General features: G+C 43.8%; 1 protein-coding gene across 2 annotated transcripts in view; it reads right to left on the bottom strand.

Annotated features, from left to right (window-relative positions):
- The window catches only part of THBS4 (thrombospondin 4), a 71,347-nt gene extending 62,152 nt beyond the window's left edge, over window positions 1-9,195 (bottom strand). For both annotated transcript variants that reach the window (XM_089512957.1, XM_089512966.1), the window contains exons 1-2: window positions 9,028-9,195; window positions 6,358-6,618 (exon numbers count right to left, since the gene is read on the bottom strand). In XM_089512957.1, the coding sequence (XP_089369083.1) occupies window positions 6,358-6,454 (97 nt within the window). In that variant the 5' untranslated portion in view covers window positions 6,455-6,618; window positions 9,028-9,195. The remainder of the gene's footprint in view (window positions 1-6,357; window positions 6,619-9,027) is intronic.
- Between the last annotated feature and the right edge of the window lie 7,916 nt (window positions 9,196-17,111).

Raw genomic sequence — 17,111 nt, 5'->3', positions numbered from 1 at the left:
CCAACCGGGATTATTTATGCAATGCAGATGCAGCCAAAGTGGACAATAATTTTCTCATTTCAAACTTCTTTGAGGTGATCTACAGCCACAGTCCCAAAATATGAGGCTGGAAAGCTGTTGCTGATGTATGCACTTGACTTGAGGTTCTGTGCACAAATGTCTTATTTTGGATGAGGCACAAGAAGCTGTTTGCTAGCCCCTTAAGCTTCATTCAAAAACCTGCTCCTGCCAGCTGCCACATTCCAGAGGAGCATCTACGCTCATTAAATAGCCAAGCGATGGGATGGAGGGAGAGATGCAACTGAGCCACAAGACAGCAGCCGTGTCCACACAGAGAAAAAGAAACATTCCTACCCCATTCCACAGTGACCTGTTTAGATGACTCGTGGGACCAAAACATTTAATATTACTGTTTCAGCCTTAAAGAATCCCTCTCCCTTTGTTGTTGTTAACTGCAGTCAACCTCATGAATAAGAGACCTCCAAGTTGTCTTGTCATCAACAGCCCTGCTCAGGTCTTGCAGACTCAGGGCCAGTGGCTTCCTTGATTGAATCTATTCATCCATACTGTCTTCAACTTTTCTAAGCATTATTATGTTTTCTAGTGAGTCATGTCTTCTCATGATATGCCCAAAGTGCAACAGTCTCCAGCAGTTAGTAACAGAGTATCTCCAGAAGCATAGTCCTTAACATTTGTATTCAGAAGTATGTGCCACTGAACTCAATGGAACTTAACTCTCTACTTCAGCAGTTCTCACATGTGGGTCATGACTCCTTTGGGGTTCGAACAACCCTTTCACAGGGGTCGCCTAAGACCAGGGGTAGGCAACCTTTTTGAGCCGGGGGCCGGGTTGCTGTCCCTCAGACAACTGGGGGGCTGAAGCCGGGGGGTGGAGCTTCCACCCTCCGGGGGCGGAGCCGCATATGGGGGTGGAGCTACCACCCTCTGGGGCGGAGCTGCATGCCAGGGCGGAGCTTCCACTATCCGGGGCAGAGCCACATGTCAGGGGTGGAGTTTCCACCCTCTGGGGGTGGAGCCGCATAATAATAACAATATTTGCAAGAAGCTACTAGGCAATGCCATAACACAGGAAAAATGCATGCACACTGTCTCAACCCAGAAAAGAGCAAGCAAGTCCATGTGGGGGGATTTTGCAAAGAGAATACCAAAGGATAACAACAATAATAATAGCAATATTTGCAAGAATGGAAGCTACTAGGCAAGGCCACAAAACAGCAAAAAATGCATGCCACTGTCTCAAACCACTTTCTTTCTCTCCCTCCCTCCCTCCCTCCCTCTCACTCCCACCCCCCACCCTCCCTCTCTCTCTCTCTCTTCTCCCCTCCCTCCCTCTCTCTCCTCCCCCTCCCACCCTCCGACCCTTTCTCTCTCTCTCCTCCCCTCCCTCTCTCTCCTCTCCCTCCCACCCTTTCTCTCTCTCTCTCTCCCCTCCCTCCCTCTCTCTCCCTCCCACCCTTTCTCTCTCTCTCTCTCCTCCTCCACTCCCTCTCTCTCTCTCTGCTTCCTCCTCCTTCCCCCCCGCCCTTCCATTTATAGGAGGGATGAGGGAGGGCGGAGCCAGGAGGGAGGTGGGCGGCGCCCATTGGAAGGCCCGATGCGGCCGCCGGAGCCCCGTTTAAAGGCTCCGGCTGCCTCAGCGGGCCTCCCAGAAGCCCGCTGGAGCTGCTGGAGCCCCGTTTCAGGGCACCGGCTGCAGCAGCGGGCCTCCCAGAGGCCTGGTGCGGCTCCTGGAGCCCCGTTTCTGGACTCCGGCTGCCGCAGCAGGCCTCCCAAAGGCCCGGTGCGGCTCCTGGAGCCCTGTTTCAGGGCTCTGGAGGCCGCAGCGGGCCTCCTAATGGGTGCCGCCATTTTGAAGGACAAAATGGCGGCTGGAGCGGCCGAAATCGGCGGCGATTTCGGCGGCAGGAGGGACTGGGGGCCGGCGGAAAGGCGCCCGCGGGCCGCATCCAGCCCGCGGGGCGGAGGTTGCCGACCCCTGCCTAAGACCATCGGAAAACACATATTTCCGATGGTCTTAGGAACCGTGACACCACAATTTTATGGTTGGGGGTCACCACAACATGAGGAACTGTATTAAAGGGTCGCGGCATTAGGAAGGTTGAAAACCACTGCTCCAGTTTGTTTCGGGAGATTATAGCACATGATTTATCCCATCTTTCTCCCCCAATGGGATACATGTGCATTTAACTGTCAGTGACAGATCTTATCATATTCTCCCATAGCCGGGAGTATGCAGCCCATATGCAACCCAGGCTTATCCCACAGCTTTTCAAAAATTGAAAAATCCAATTTTTGAAATGCCACAGGACAAGCATGGGTTACATATGGGCTGCATATGCCTGGCCAGGGAAGAATGCAATAACATCCATCATTGACAGTTAACTGCACATGTGTCCCATCGGGGAAAAGATGGGATAAGTTGCCTGTGGTAACCTCCTACATCTACAGCTTACAAAGGCCATATCACAATGATAATAGAAGTGTTCTAATCGACATCAGAAATCTTCTCTGGACAGTTTTGCAGATTGAAGATGCATCCTTTTTAGTTGAACTTTATAAAATGCTCTCCCCATAAAGTGACCATGTGTCCTACTTTACAGAAGGCAATACCCTATTTGAATGGCTGTCAAAGGAGAGTCTTCTATTGGCAAACATTTTCCAGTGGCATCACTGGGGTGGAGGGTGTAGACTGCACCAGGTGACATCTCAGAGGAGGGGTGACACCTGGTTGGGCCCTCCTTCCCCTTCGGAGCAGGAGGGGTGAATGCACAGCCTTCCCGGCTGCTCTGTTGCTGGGCTGCCTTCCTGGGATGGAAGGTCAGTGATGGAGCAACAGGAGGGGTGAACAGGTGCCCTTCCTGTGTAACACCCTCCACACTGGGTGACACCCTAGCTAGTGACATCACTGGCACTCTCTATTTGAAATTCAGTTTAAGGGTGAACTATAAGAAAGGAGAATAAAGACCCTGGATAGAGAGTAGCATCCTGACAGCACCTAAGTCACTCAAGCACAATCTCATACCTTCCAACTGTCCCAATTTGTCAGAGGCAGTCCTATTAATCCTCTGTTGTCTCATTTTTTCAGTTGCTTTTAAAATGTTCCAGTTTTTGTTCCCACTCCTACTTTCCTCCATCATTTGGGCTTACTTCATATGTTACTTCAATCTGGATTCCAAGGGCAAAAGAAGTTTGCTCTCAACTGACTTAGCAGGGGAGATGAAAAGGAGGCTGAACCTTGCTCTTGGCCTGCTACAGGCTCTCCTAGCTTGTGAGTTCTTCCTTCTTAATCAGTTTTGCTATCTTGAACACACTCTGATGCTGCATGACCACATGTTTCCTAATTGTCATCTGTGAAAATGTTGTAGACCTAGCATGGCATAGTGGTTAGAGGGTTGGTCTGAATCTCTGGAGATCAAGGTTCAATTCCCCAGTCCACCAGGAAAATCAGTGGGTGACCTTAGGTGAGTCACACACTCTCAGCTCCAGAAAACCCTATGATAGGTTCGCCTTAGAGTCAGCACAAGTCAGAAACCATTTAAAGGCACACAACAACAACTTGCAGCCTTCCCCAGCACAGTGAGATCTACAGTATTTTGTTTAAATTACAGCATTTATTTATAAATGGACACCTCTATGTATAAATTAACATATACAAAGTTTATGAAGATTTGTGTCTTTTCTGGCCTCTTTCTGGGAGATGCATTTTCTGTTTGCCAGGGCATAAGTGGTCACCCTTACTTCCCAGGGCTTAGACATTACATGGCTCTCAACATCAGGCAAAATCCAGCCTCTTCCAAGTAGCCTTCTGGAGAAACTAAAATTTTGTTTCTTTATTCTGGTTGGGCTTTTACTCCTGTTTCTGCTGGGTATGATGACTTTCGTATTTGCTGTTTTTTTGTTCTTGTTGTCCTTCCCTTTGTTGTATTGCATTGGACACTTCCTATTGGTTTGTTTCATTTGAGTTTGATTGATTGGGTCATTTTTACAAAACAAAGCAGGGTATAATTTTTAATTAAAATATATCACAGTATAAACATATACATGTTTTCTCAGAAATAAATCTCACTGTGTTCAATGGGACATGCTCCAATAAGTGTGTTTTGGATTGATGCCTTCAGCAAAGGCTGCAATCCTGTAAGGAGGCTTACCTGGGAGTAAGTCCCATTAAACTAAATAATCCAGTTCTGAATTATTTCAGAAGTTCATTATTTCATTCACTTCTGAGGAGAATTCTGGTAATATAATCAATCATTTATTTTTGAAAAATAAATTTAAAGTTATTGTTAGAGATACACATAAAATTGTTTATATTCAGATAGCATATTTTCATAGCTAAAGCTCTGGTCTTTTTTTTTAAAAAAATGAATGAAGAAATGGATCACATTCATTTGTAGTTTGTTGCAGCAAAAACAAGGAGTCCTGTGATGACTTAAAGATTAATACATTTACTATAAAATTGTAGTATTTCTCATGCATAGACACAAAAAGGATGCTAGATTTATAAACCTGTTAATCTTTTCAGTCCAGACCAAAAAGGAGAAGCACGGGAAAGGAGATTTTAAAAAATGAAGAAAAGATGTAAATATGTCCTTATCCTCCTTCAGAACCTTTTCAAGGTAAGAAATTCTCCACAAGAATCAGTTAACATTTGTTTGCATAAATTCAGGCAGTAGACTTCAAATTAAAACACCTTTGTAATCTTTTATTCTAAAGGAATTCCTTAATGAGAAAAGTCTGTCATGAAAAACCTTGCAGCTCTGATTTTGCTGAATCAAAACTTTAATTCAAAAGAAACTTCCTAAGGCAGGATTTATTTCTGGAAGTACTCTCCTGACCCTGGCAAAAGATTACTTCCAAAATTAACCTCCTTGCTAAGTCTGATGAATAAATTTAAGGGGTGTTTTGGTGTGTGTGTATTTTCCTTTTCGCTTCCAGCAGGAAGAGGGAGGAGGAACACTGGTTGAGGATCTTTGGGGGCTGCCATGTGTTTCCCATCAAACTCCTTTCTCTGGACAATAAACACTCCTGAATCCTGTTGGGAATTCTCCTCTCGGCCACCTAGTCCCATTCTCTTCCTCTGCTTTTCTTTTCTTTGCAAACTTCAAGTAGAGAAACCCAGCAAACCAATATCAACAAAAAGTTGGAGGGGAGGGGGATCTAGGCAAATAATAATAACAATAATCTCTGAATCTCTATTCTGGGAACACCTTTTCTTGTCCCTCTTTCTTGGGCGAGAATGATACAGTTGGCCCTCTAGATTGTTTTTTTTTATCCATGGATCCAATCCTCTGCAGCTTGAAAATATTCAAAAATAATATAAATTCCAAAATCAAGCCACTTTATAGAAGGGACACCATTTCATTATGCCATTATATGGAATGGGATATGAGCATCCATAAGTATCTGGAGAGTGTCCTCTGTAGCCACAGATTTTTTTTATCCACAATTTCAACCATCCACAGCTTCAAAATATTCAAAAGTTATATAGATTCCAAAAAGCAAATGTTGATTTTACCATTTTAGATGAGGGACACCATTTCACGATGCCATTGTATGGGATGGACTTGAGCATCCATGGATTTCTGGTATCTAGAGGGAGTCCTCTCTATGGATTTTTTTAAAATCTAGGGATTCAATCACCCACGGCTTGAAAATCTTGAACAATAACATCCATTCCAAAAGTAAGACACTTTATATAAGGGACCCTTAACTTTGCTTGAAGGAAGACTGTAAATAAACTGATTGATATAAGGGACACTATTTCATGATGCCATTAGAGTTTATCACACAAAGAAGATTGGGAGTTTATCTTATGAATATCCCAGAAAAATCGCATAATTAGGCAAAACAATTTCAAACAACGATATCCAATATCACTTTATTTGTGGAATTGTGCATGATAATCATTCGCACAATTACTCACCATTTGTGCTTTATTTGCAGGATGCTTTAAATGCACTTTAATCTCTCTTTAATGCCAAAACTAGCCCCAGTGTGATAAACTCCATTGTATGGAATGGGATTGAGCATCCCTGGGTTTTTGGTATCTAGAGGGGGTCCTCTCTATCTATGGAGTTTTTAAATCAAGGGATTCAACCACCTGCGATTTGAAAATCTTGAAAAATAGTATCAATTCCAAAAGCAAGCCACTTTTTATAAGGGACACCTAACTTTGGTCGAAGGAAATAAACTGACTGATGTAAGGGACACCGTTTCATGATGCCATTGTATCCCTGGTTTTTGGTATCAAGGGGGGGGATCCTGGAGCCAAGCCCCAAGGGATGCCAAGAGGAGCCCCTCCCCGTCCAGGCAAGGAAGCCCCCTTCTCCTGCTTACCTTGGGGGGCCGGAGGCTGGGCGCCCAAGGCAGGAGTGAGGCGCAAGGCGATCTGCAAAAGCAAGACGGCGGCTCTGCGTCTGGCCAGGGGCTCCATCCTTCCCGCGATCGAGGCGCTCTGATGGCTGGTGGTCCTTGCCTGGAAGAGCCTCCCTGGTGCCTCTTGCTGCCTGGGTCCGGATGGAGAGGGCTGGGCCAGGGTTTAGGAGAAAGGCATGGAGGCAGGCAGGCAGAGAGAGCAGGGAGGGAGGGAGCTGCTACCTGTTGCAAAGGCAAGAAGGCACTCACTGAGCTCCAGCATCAGCAAAGGCTCAGAGCAGAGCAGCCAAAGCAAAGGAAGAAGGGAGGAAGGAAGGAGGAGCTAAAGGAGAGCAAGGGGGAGGAAGAACCATTCCCCCCCCCCAAAAAAAGTGATCTGCTCCCCCCAGCCCCAGGGGCATCTGGAGGCTAGGTCTCTGGCCAAAGGCAAGCCAGATCTCCCAGTGATCCCTGGTTACAAAGGTGTCCCCCAAATAGGATCAACAAGAATGGCCACAGGTCCTCCTTTTCCCGGACAGGCCCTTCATTGCAACCTCCCCCTGTCCAGGATACCCCAAAAGCCTTCCCTTGGAGCCTCACCAAGAAGCCTGCCATTTATATAACCCCCAGGCTTAGCCGGATGCTTTTTATCTTGTAGAGAGGTTTTGTAGAGACTCCCTGAAAGAAAGAAGTTGGCAGCGGGAGCTTTCCTAGACTTTTAGTCTATTTCCTCAGATGCTTTTGGTCAAGGAACTAGACTGAAGCCTAGGAAAGCACTTGCTGCCAACTTCTTTCTTTCAGGGAGTCTCCAAGGGGCACTACAAGATCTCTCTACATCATCATCATCATTATTATAATATACAAATGCATCTGAGGAAGTAGACTGAAGCCTAGGAAAGCTCCTGCTGCCCACTTCTTTCTTTCGGGGAGTCTCCAAAGGGCACTACAAGATCTCTCTTCTATGGAGTATATCACAAGGAGGGCGAATTGGTCAAATCCCATGCAGAAATGGGATTTTAAAATCTGGGTGTTGTTTGTCAGCTGCATTGGTGTGAAAGAGAAATAACGCGAAAATAATCCGAACGGAAAGCCCCTTTGTACTTTTGGAATTTAGCTTATCCAATCCTAATACAGTGTGGATTTTCCATACATGTTAATTTTAGTGTAATGATTTTAATTTACAATGGACCTTGCCTTACACGGGAGATCCATTCTGGACCCCCCCCCCCCCCAGTGCAAAGGAAATACTGCAAATGCAGTATTGAAAACAATGGGGCTTGTGCACATGGTGCCCCATTGCCAGTACTGGCGCGTGGCTTTCAGCATAAGCTGAAAGCTGCGTATAGTGCACCCGTGTATGACGTGGGAGCACTGTACTGTTGTTACTCAAATTGCTTGGTTACCAAGATGGCACCCACAAATAATATATAAAAGGGGAATTGTATTAGCTCAGATTAATAGCAGCAACAGGGCTCCAGGTAATCCCAAAGAATCAGGATCTCACCTTTGCATAACAGATCTAAGAACTAGAACTCTCAGAGTGCAAAGTAAAACATAGGCGTGTTACACACCACCCCTTTGGGGTGGCCTGTAACCGGCCCTTTCCTCGCCGGATCAGGGCCTCAGCTGCCAGAATGGCAGCCTCCGAGGCCCCAATCCGCCACTTTCCAGGCCGCAGGGAAGCGACAAAAGGCCGCTTCTCCGCGGCCTGGAAAGGGGTGTCCTTGGGGCTTCATGCCCCAAGGACACCCGATGGCGGCAGGGAGGAGGAGAAAGGGGCCACTCGGCCCCTTTCTCCCTTGCGTCCCTGGCGCAGCCGTCTAAAGGCTGCGCCAGCAATGCAAACCGCAGAAGGAGCTCTGTTTTTCTTGCGCCACAGAAAGGGCACTCTAGGTGCCCTCATGCGGCGTGATGACATCACAACCGTGCCGCCTCATTTGGAGGCGGCGCAGTGGTGACGTAGTCATGGCGGCCCCCATGTGGAACGGGCACCGCCATTTTGTATGGACTCGATCCGTGCTAGGGTTAGGGGCGTCCGGAAGGGACGCCCCTTTCTAACCATAGTACGGACCCAGTCCGTACTATTACACCTGTGCGGAACGGGCCTCAGTTTTATTGTTTAACAGCAAAGGGAAAAATCACCAGTCATGTAATAGTATTGTCTCTCTCTCTCTCTCTCTCTCACTCACACACACACACACACACACACACACACTTAAAGGTAGTAGCTTGTAGCAGGATTGAGAGAAGGCAATACTTTACCAATCCAGAAGTGGACCTCAGTCAGGGAATGATGGAAGGGATAGTGGCTCAACAAGACTAGCAGAAACATGCAGAGCAGCCAGCCTGTGTTGAGAGGTCTGTATGAAATCTGGCAGTATTCCTGCCTGATTTCAGACAGAGCCAATGTGTGAGTGCCAAGGCAGGCTTTTTATAGTCTTGAGGCAGTTGGGTGGATTTCACACTCAATGGGATTCCCATTTTGTTGATGGTTTTAACTTCAGAGCTACAAAAGGAACGTTTTTGGTTGATGACGGTGACATTGTGTTAATCAAGCAGTAATAAGATCAGGAAAATTCAGAGAATTTGGGATAGGATGGAGTTTGGGAAAGTTCAGCAGAAATATTGGCTTAATGCATTACAATGACAAACCTTTGTATGTTTTTGGGAAGAACTTCCTGACCATAAGAGCTGTTCGACAGTGGAATGCACTCCCTCGGAGTTTGGTGGAATCTCTTTCTTTGGAGGTTTTTAAACAGAGGCTGGATGGCCTTCTGTTGGGGATGCTTTGATTGTGTGTTTTTGCATGGCAGAATGGGGTTGGACTGGATGGCCCTTAGGGTCCTTTCCAACTCAGGATTCCATGATTCAATAATCTTTGAGAGGAAATGCACATCACAGGGGCTGAGGCAGCAATCTTCACAGTCATGAAGTGGGGGGGGGGGGGAGGCTTGTCATATGCCCTCAGGTCTGTGACCAGTCAGAAGTTCACTTCTGACCTTTCCAGGTTCATGATTATGGACTCTGTAATTACTATTATCATAAAATATAACAAAATATTTGTATCTCAGAATAAGTCAGGGTATGCAGGGTGTGGTAACACTGTGGTTCTTTGTGGTACAACTCTCTGGCTGCATCCACACTGCAGAAATAATCCAGTTTGACACCATTTTAATGATCATGGCTTAATGCTATGGAATTCTGAGAATTGTAGTTTGCTGTGGTGCCAGAGCTCTCTGGCAGGGAAGGCTAAATTTCTCACAAGACTACAGTTCCCAGAATTCCATAGCATTAAGCCATGAACATTAAAGTGGTGTCAAACCGGATTATTTCTGCAGTGTAGATGCAGCCTCTGTTCTATAATTCTATAGACAGTTAGCTGGGAATAAGCCCCATTCAGCTCAATCGAACTTCTGCATAGCTATTCATAGGATTGATATATAAGGATGGGTTTACTTCTCTTCATTCTTGTAAGAATTTGGTTTAATGTGTGTGTGCGTGTATTTTTAATTACCTTTTTAAAAAATCTATCCTTTTCTGCATCTTAGAAATAGAAAGTATATATATAAAAATGATGAATAAGCGATATATTGTTTCCTTCCATCAGAACACACTGAAAATGCATCAGTGCCTTTTGTCACCTGATATTAGAATTCAACACTGATGGAAAATTGCTATGTAGAGGTTCAACACAATGTTAACATTCTTTGCAGGGGGTGGGGGGACATGTAGAACAAAATGTGATACAAATTAAATGTGAGTGAATGTTTTGATAGACAAATTGAACCCATACCTTTTTCGTTTTGCAGAACGACTTTTGTATTCCCGTTCTGGAATCATTTGTCAGGAAGGCAAGTTAAAAGTAAACCATTTAGTCTGCATAGAAGAGTGAATTGTTTAAAGTTTTAAGGCAAGTTTGAGTGTGCAGGATACCACACGATAACCAGCAGATGTGGAAAATTAGAGGGTTGTGGCTTTCTTTAAGAGCTTTTGGGGTTTCAGAATGATTCCATTTTGGCCTTCCGCCACGTGAGATCCTGGCTCTCATTTATGGGGATTGATGACAATAATTTTGCAGTAGCAATGTGGTTGAGAGTATAGTTCCACCTTATAATTGGAATTTTATGTATAGGACTTACATATAAGACACACCTGCAACCATGTTGGAGTATATCCCTCTTCTTAAAAGAAGGAATTCTCTTTGGAAGCTGAGCCAGCTGTTCTTTTCAATGGCATCTAACTCCCCGTACTCCATTCTATTTTTATTTCCCCTCTTGTACTCTGCATTCCAAGTCTACCAAGTTTGCTCAGCCATCATTTCTTTTTTTGAAGTTTTCCCTATGGATTTTTTAAAAAAATGATGAGGAGGAGGATGAAGAACCTTTGATCCTATCTTTCCAGTAAATAAATAGCACTAAAGGAAGCTAATTTGTCAAACAGAAATGATAAAAACCCTAAAATAATCTCAATAACCATCAAAACATTTTAAAGATATTTTGCATGTTGGCACACCTTAGCATGATAATCTCTCGCTCTTATTTATAAGAGTTCTGCAATGGAACTCAGAATATAAATTCACTAATAGAAGAGCAATAGACTGATAGTTTTGAATTTTAAGGACTTTGGAGCAGGTTATCCTAGCTACTGCTGATTTGCAACACAGAGTAGCAGAATTAATACGAATGTCAAAGTACAAATCAGTGATGGGCATATCCAAACTCCTATGCTAGCTTGGAAGTAGTGCTACATTTCCTATTAGGCATCTTTTACACTACACAATTATAGTGCTATGATTCCATTTTAAAAATACCATGGCAATATCCTATGAAATCCTTGGTCTGCATTTTAGAAAGAGGTATTTAGAAATTCTCAGCAAGACAAACTCACCTAACTACATATAAAACCCCAGAATTTTATAGGAAATGCCTATGACAGTTAAAGTTAAGCTGTAGTCTTATAACTGTGTGGTGTGAAAGTGCCTTTAAGTTGCAGTATCTGCTACAACTGCACTGCAGAATTAATGCAATTTGACACTGCTTTAACTGCCATGGATCAATGTTATGGAATCCTAGGATTTGTAGTTTTGTGAGATATTTAGTTTTCTTTGGCGGGATACATACCGCCATATAGTACGTCTTCTATACGTACTAGGGTTAGGAAGGGGCGGTGCTTCCGCACCCCCCTAACCCTAGTACGTATAGAATACGTACAAGATGGCGGCCCCCTTCCACATGGGCGCCGCCATCTTTACGTACTGGACGCATAGCGTCCAGACGTGTCACGACGCCTATGATGTCGCGAATCCGTGCCAGGCGCCTCGCGACATCATAAAGGCGCCGCAAGAAGAAGCTCCGAAATGGAGCTTCTTTTTTGCTCCGCGTGGGAGCCGCGCGGTTTGGCTGCTGTGGCTCCCTCGCGGAGCAAATGGCGTCGGCGGGAGACCGCCGCAAAGCGGCGGTCTGTATCCCGCCTTTGTCAGAGAACTCCGGCAACTAATATCCCAGGATTCCATAGGATGGAGCAATGCCAGTTAAAGCAGTTTCGAACTGCATTAATTCTGCATTCAGCAGCTTGGGAATTGGAAAAAATGTTCAAAGTGACTTATGGGGCCCGAATTCAGCATTGGAGGAACGGAAAGCCATTCTGAGGAAAATGTCAGTGCGATAAAATCAACCTCCGAATTTGAGCACAATTCAGAAGAGGTAAATCAGGCAGCAGAGATGGTGCAATAAAGTCTTTAGTGTGATTACTGAAGGAACCTGATGTAGCTTGGAAGCTTTGACATAAATCTTCTGGGTCAAGAATGTGGAACCACTTTCATTGTAAAGGGCAAAGTCACATCCAGACAAGCAACTGGGATCCACATTCTAGCAGTGGGTACACCCAAGGTAAATGGCAGGATCCCAAATACCTGCACGTATTTCACTTTAAAGCTCCCACTGCTAGCAAGTAACTCTTGGAAGAGGTATTTCAGACTTTTAGACAAAGGAAGGGGGTTACATCATTTGGATAACCCCAAATATTCTTGCCATGGGAAAGGGGTCCCAGAGTGCTGGATTGGGACCCATCCCTGCCCAGGGCATTGGCCTTCTTGTATTATTCTTGCATAGAAGGCAAGGGAAAACAGTGATTGCATCATGTTCAGGTTAATTTGGTAACTTTATGAACTTCAAACAAAAAAACAAGTGTTGACTTCTTTATCCACCCAATATCCAGTTCTCTTGTTGAAAGAAGACACTAAGGCATGGCGATTACTCTTTGTGTTCTGTCCCCATGAATAACTGTTTACCTATGTGAAAAATGTATTTGTATATCCTGTATGCAGTAACGATGAGGACTGATGCACACAAAATGTGAGACATCCCTTTTGTGTGCTGACTGACAAACTGTTGTCATAAGATTTGGCTTATAGTCTTTGTTTTTGATGTGAAATAGAGCTGTAGCCTTTTTAACAGAGGTCATGCGTTGAATATTAGAAGGCATCTACGTTTAGATGGTTTCTCTGAAACTGACATCATTTGTTCATTTAGTTATTACAGAGAATTCAGGCACTGTTGTAGCCAGACAGTTGCATACCAGTGCTTCTGCTGTCATCCACCTATCTTTTATGGGATCTGCTTTGTGGCAGTTTTTCTTTTTTTCAGTGAATTTTCAGAGCCAGACATTCATAGCACTCCTGATCTTCCTAATGGAAGAAATGGTGATGTGATTGATCAATGATAGCTCGTGATATGACTGATCAGCGTTTTGCGTGCTCTGCACTAGCCAGTTATATTGCCATGTATTACCCATAGAACTAGAAAACTATTTATTTTTTAACTAAAGTTTCCACAGTCTGTTCTGTGGCATTCTAGGAGGTGTAATCCAAAAGATTGGATTTCCAAAATCTGATTACATGTACTGAACTCATGGAATTTTTATTAAAAAGCTAACATTCCACAGATTTTCTGATCAGAAGATGATTCGAGGCACTTAGATTCAGGCTTTCCACTTTCTGACAAAGAAGTTATTAGCAGGATTTTAACATTATAAGGCTGCTTGAAACTCTGCCATTAGCTATCCAACAATATCCCATTTTCTTCCATTAATTTTTAACTGCTGCTGGTTTTTTATTTATGAAAAATAATGTAAAGAGTCTTTTTTTTTGTCTTGAAGTGCAATAGAGCCAATAAAAATGATTTTATTTCATTTTTGCCCTAAAAGCACAAACTATAATAATATTTTTATAGTTTTTATAATATTAAAATAATAATATTAAAATAATAATATTAAAAAATCTCAAGAGCCAATGTTCAATCCTTGTACAGTTTACTCAGTTAATGAAGTAAATGCATTCCTCAGGATTACTTCTTTCACAAAATACTTGATATTGGACCTGAACAGACAGACCAAAATAAAGGTGCTTTGGGTCACTTTGGAGGTATGCTGTTTAAATGCTGCATGCGTCCCAAGAGGCCAAAGGCACGCTCCAGACTTAAGGACTAGAGTGCAGCTTTGGCACAGCTTCTTGTCTCTTAAGATATGTGCGCCATTTAAACAGCATACTTCCAAAGTGACCCGAAGCAGCTTTATTTTGGCCTGTCTGTTCGGGCCCATTGTTAGTACACCCTGCATAGCCCTCATTATATATGGGGTTTCCACATTTTCATATCTGAGGCCAGGCATGTTCTTAAGAGATCACAATGAGCTTTGGTGAACCTCCCATGGGAAGGACATGAAGACCCAAAGACATATGGAATGACCCAGCTGATACTGAGACAAAAGCTCAATGAGTGTGCTTATCATTCCTTCCTCCCCCAGGCTCTCTGCATATCCTCTTGTACTGAGAGACAAAGGAGGCCTCATTGTACCAAGACAAGAAAGCCAAGGCTTCCCTGCCATGTTCCCAGCCAACTTCCCTATCCATCTACCCTGGGGTTGTCCTAAATTTAATTGCTGTTTTTGTATCTCCAAAGTTAAAGACGTGAACATGTCTGGAATCCCGTTGTCAATTCCTGGGAAGACCATCAAGTTTTTGTTACATTGCAAGATAGCACCTAGCACTCCTTGAGGCTAGGATCTCAGTCCCAAACCTAGTCCCCTCATGTGTACAGAGAGATTCTTCTGCTCAAGGTATCACTTGCAGACTTCATCTGAGCCACTTCACACATTCTGTGGACTACTCTTCAGGAAAGGTAAATATTGCCCTCCCTATACCCCTCAAATTCAGCTATCCAATTTCCATGCCTTCACTTCGGTTAGCTCTGTGGGCTGTGTCCATCTGAATCACTGTTGTGTGTTTGATTGCACTCTTGCACATTTCTGAATAAAAACCTTCTTAATTCACCCAACTTGGAGTCCTCCTCAGTTAGTACTGGTGTACACCAGTGGAAATGATCGCTTCTCAGCCTTTGGTCTAACATCAAGTGTTGAAATGATCCTCAGGTTACCCAGCCTCTTGTACACTTCCTGGAGCTAAACAAATTCCACAACTTTTTAAAGAGAAGCTGACACTGTTGATGGGGACCCTACCCCAGCCCCTCACCTTTCTTTGGGTAACAATGCCAGAGGCAGAAATACAGTGGGCCCTCCCCTTATGTGGGGATCCATTCCAGATCCCTCTGCGTAAGGGAAAATCTGCATGTGCTCAAGCCCCATTGGAAGTAATGGGGCTCATGCCTGTGGCGTGCTGCGGCACAGCAGCTTGCCCGTACCACCGGCGCTTACTCCATTACTTCTTCCAGGGGGCGCAAGGGACTTTTCCGGCATGGCTTTCAGCGTATGCTGAAAGCCGTGCATGCCGCGCCTGCGTAAAACGTGGGTGCACTGTCACATGAAAAGAGTAGGGATAGCCCCCCACACACACACAAAAGAGCAGTTCAATAGTTTCACCATTTTTTTTATCCAGAACTAACAAAATGCACATATGAAATGAAACAATCAGGTCAGGTAAGCCTTGCGTACAGTAAGTAAATGAAAAACATTTTGAACCTTCTAAAGATCACTTGAAGAGTTATTCCAAAATGCATCCAGGAATAACATTTTCTGTCCCCAGCCCCCACTCTTCTTATCATTTCCATTTTGGTGGCCAGAATTTATAGATCAGGCTCAGTGTAGCTGCTGAGGTAGGGTCACCTGGTTTTCCCTTTTTTCTCTGTTTTGCTGTTCATGTTTGTTCAGTAAATATTTGGAGGCAGCTACCATTTACCTTGCCTGCTGCAGGCAGTACACAGCTACAATCACAATCAGCTAGAGTAGAATCACATTGTTTCCCATTTTCAGCTTTTAGTGCATTGTCTGTTGCAGATATGCTGTTGAAATCCAATACTGAAAGTATGTGTCTTCAGCCCTCTATCACCAGCCTCACAATACTGATGCTGCTAAAAACTGTCAGCTAGACAAGAGGGCAAAGGGTACAGTTGGTCAAAAAAGGCTTTGCAAAAAGGATCTTATTTGTCAGAGGCTTTGTTAACTGAATGTCTATATACTGAATATGTTTGTGTTAGGATTGCTATGGCTTGTACAGTGACACACAACCCACTTTTCTTTTTAGTTGGAGAAAGGTATTGTAAAAGAGCTCTATAAAAGTTTCAGATAGAGCTACAATGAGACACCTACCAGCTTCCAAATGACTGCAACAGAACAATACCTCCGCAGTGTCGAAGAGCCTATGAAGTATATACTTCTTTGATACTTTAGCTAGTTTGACACTTTAGCTTCTTAATTTTATACAGATATTTTTAGCCACATACAACTGTTAGGCTATTCAGGCATCTGTATGAGTTTCAGCTCTACTCTTAAAATATTTTCCTTTCCTCTTTTTAAATAAAATAATCAACAGAAAAATTGTCTACTTCTGTTAATTTTTCTTAAGAAAATGTCAGTGTCTTGTCCATATTCCAAGCTAAGAGAAATTACTCACTGATCAAGACAAATTTTACAATTTGTCCATAATGCCACACAAAAGACCTACTGTTTTTCATAGAAACAGGTCTGAGTCAGTATTTTTAAGGGAAAAATAAGCCCAACATTCTCAAATAATTTTTTCTGGAATATATCCTACTTCAGTATGACCTGAAGGAAGACAGAGATTGGCATCTGAGAACTGCAAACCCCATGCATTGACATGTACATAGCACTATTAAAATGATGGCAAATGAAACTGCCTCTTATTGCATGGATGATGGGGGCTTCACAAACAGGCAGGGAGAGACCAGTAAAGCAGATGCTTGCAGCCTGTGGGCCACATGATTCATACCCCTGTCTAACCCAATTCTGGCTTCTGCCAGTTATGTTCCCTAAGATCCTTTCAGCTGGGAAATGACAGGGATTTAATGTGGAATTTTGTGGATGAAGCAGAACTGCATCTCTTTACATAGTAACTTGCAGCCAAGTCATGCTACCATCTGGCCATGTGGCAATGACCAAAAAAAGTCTACTTGTTGGCTGCCAGCCTATGGTGAGGTGGATGTGTTCGTCCACAATGCACAAGATTCAGTTTAAGTACAACAGAGACAGCAAGTGCAGTGCAAATGGTTTGAGTGTTGGACTAGGACTCTGGGAGAGCAAAGTTCAAATCCATGCTCAGCCATGGAAACCCATTGGGTGACCTTGAGCAAATCATAAACTCTCTGTATAAGAGGAAAGGAATGGCACACCTGCGCTGAATAAATCATGCCAAAAACCCTACAGCAGGATCACCATAAGTTGTAGTCAACTTGAAGGGACACAACAACAAAAGTATAGTAGACAGTGCC

This window comes from Sceloporus occidentalis, unplaced genomic scaffold (assembly GCF_023333645.1).
Source record: "Sceloporus occidentalis isolate IW3139 unplaced genomic scaffold, rSceOcc1.0.p SCAF_1, whole genome shotgun sequence".
In the NCBI taxonomy this organism is placed as follows: Eukaryota; Metazoa; Chordata; class Lepidosauria; order Squamata; family Phrynosomatidae; genus Sceloporus; species Sceloporus occidentalis.
The sequence above is the reverse complement of the archived record's forward strand: the minus strand, read 5'-3'. Positions and strand labels throughout refer to the sequence as shown.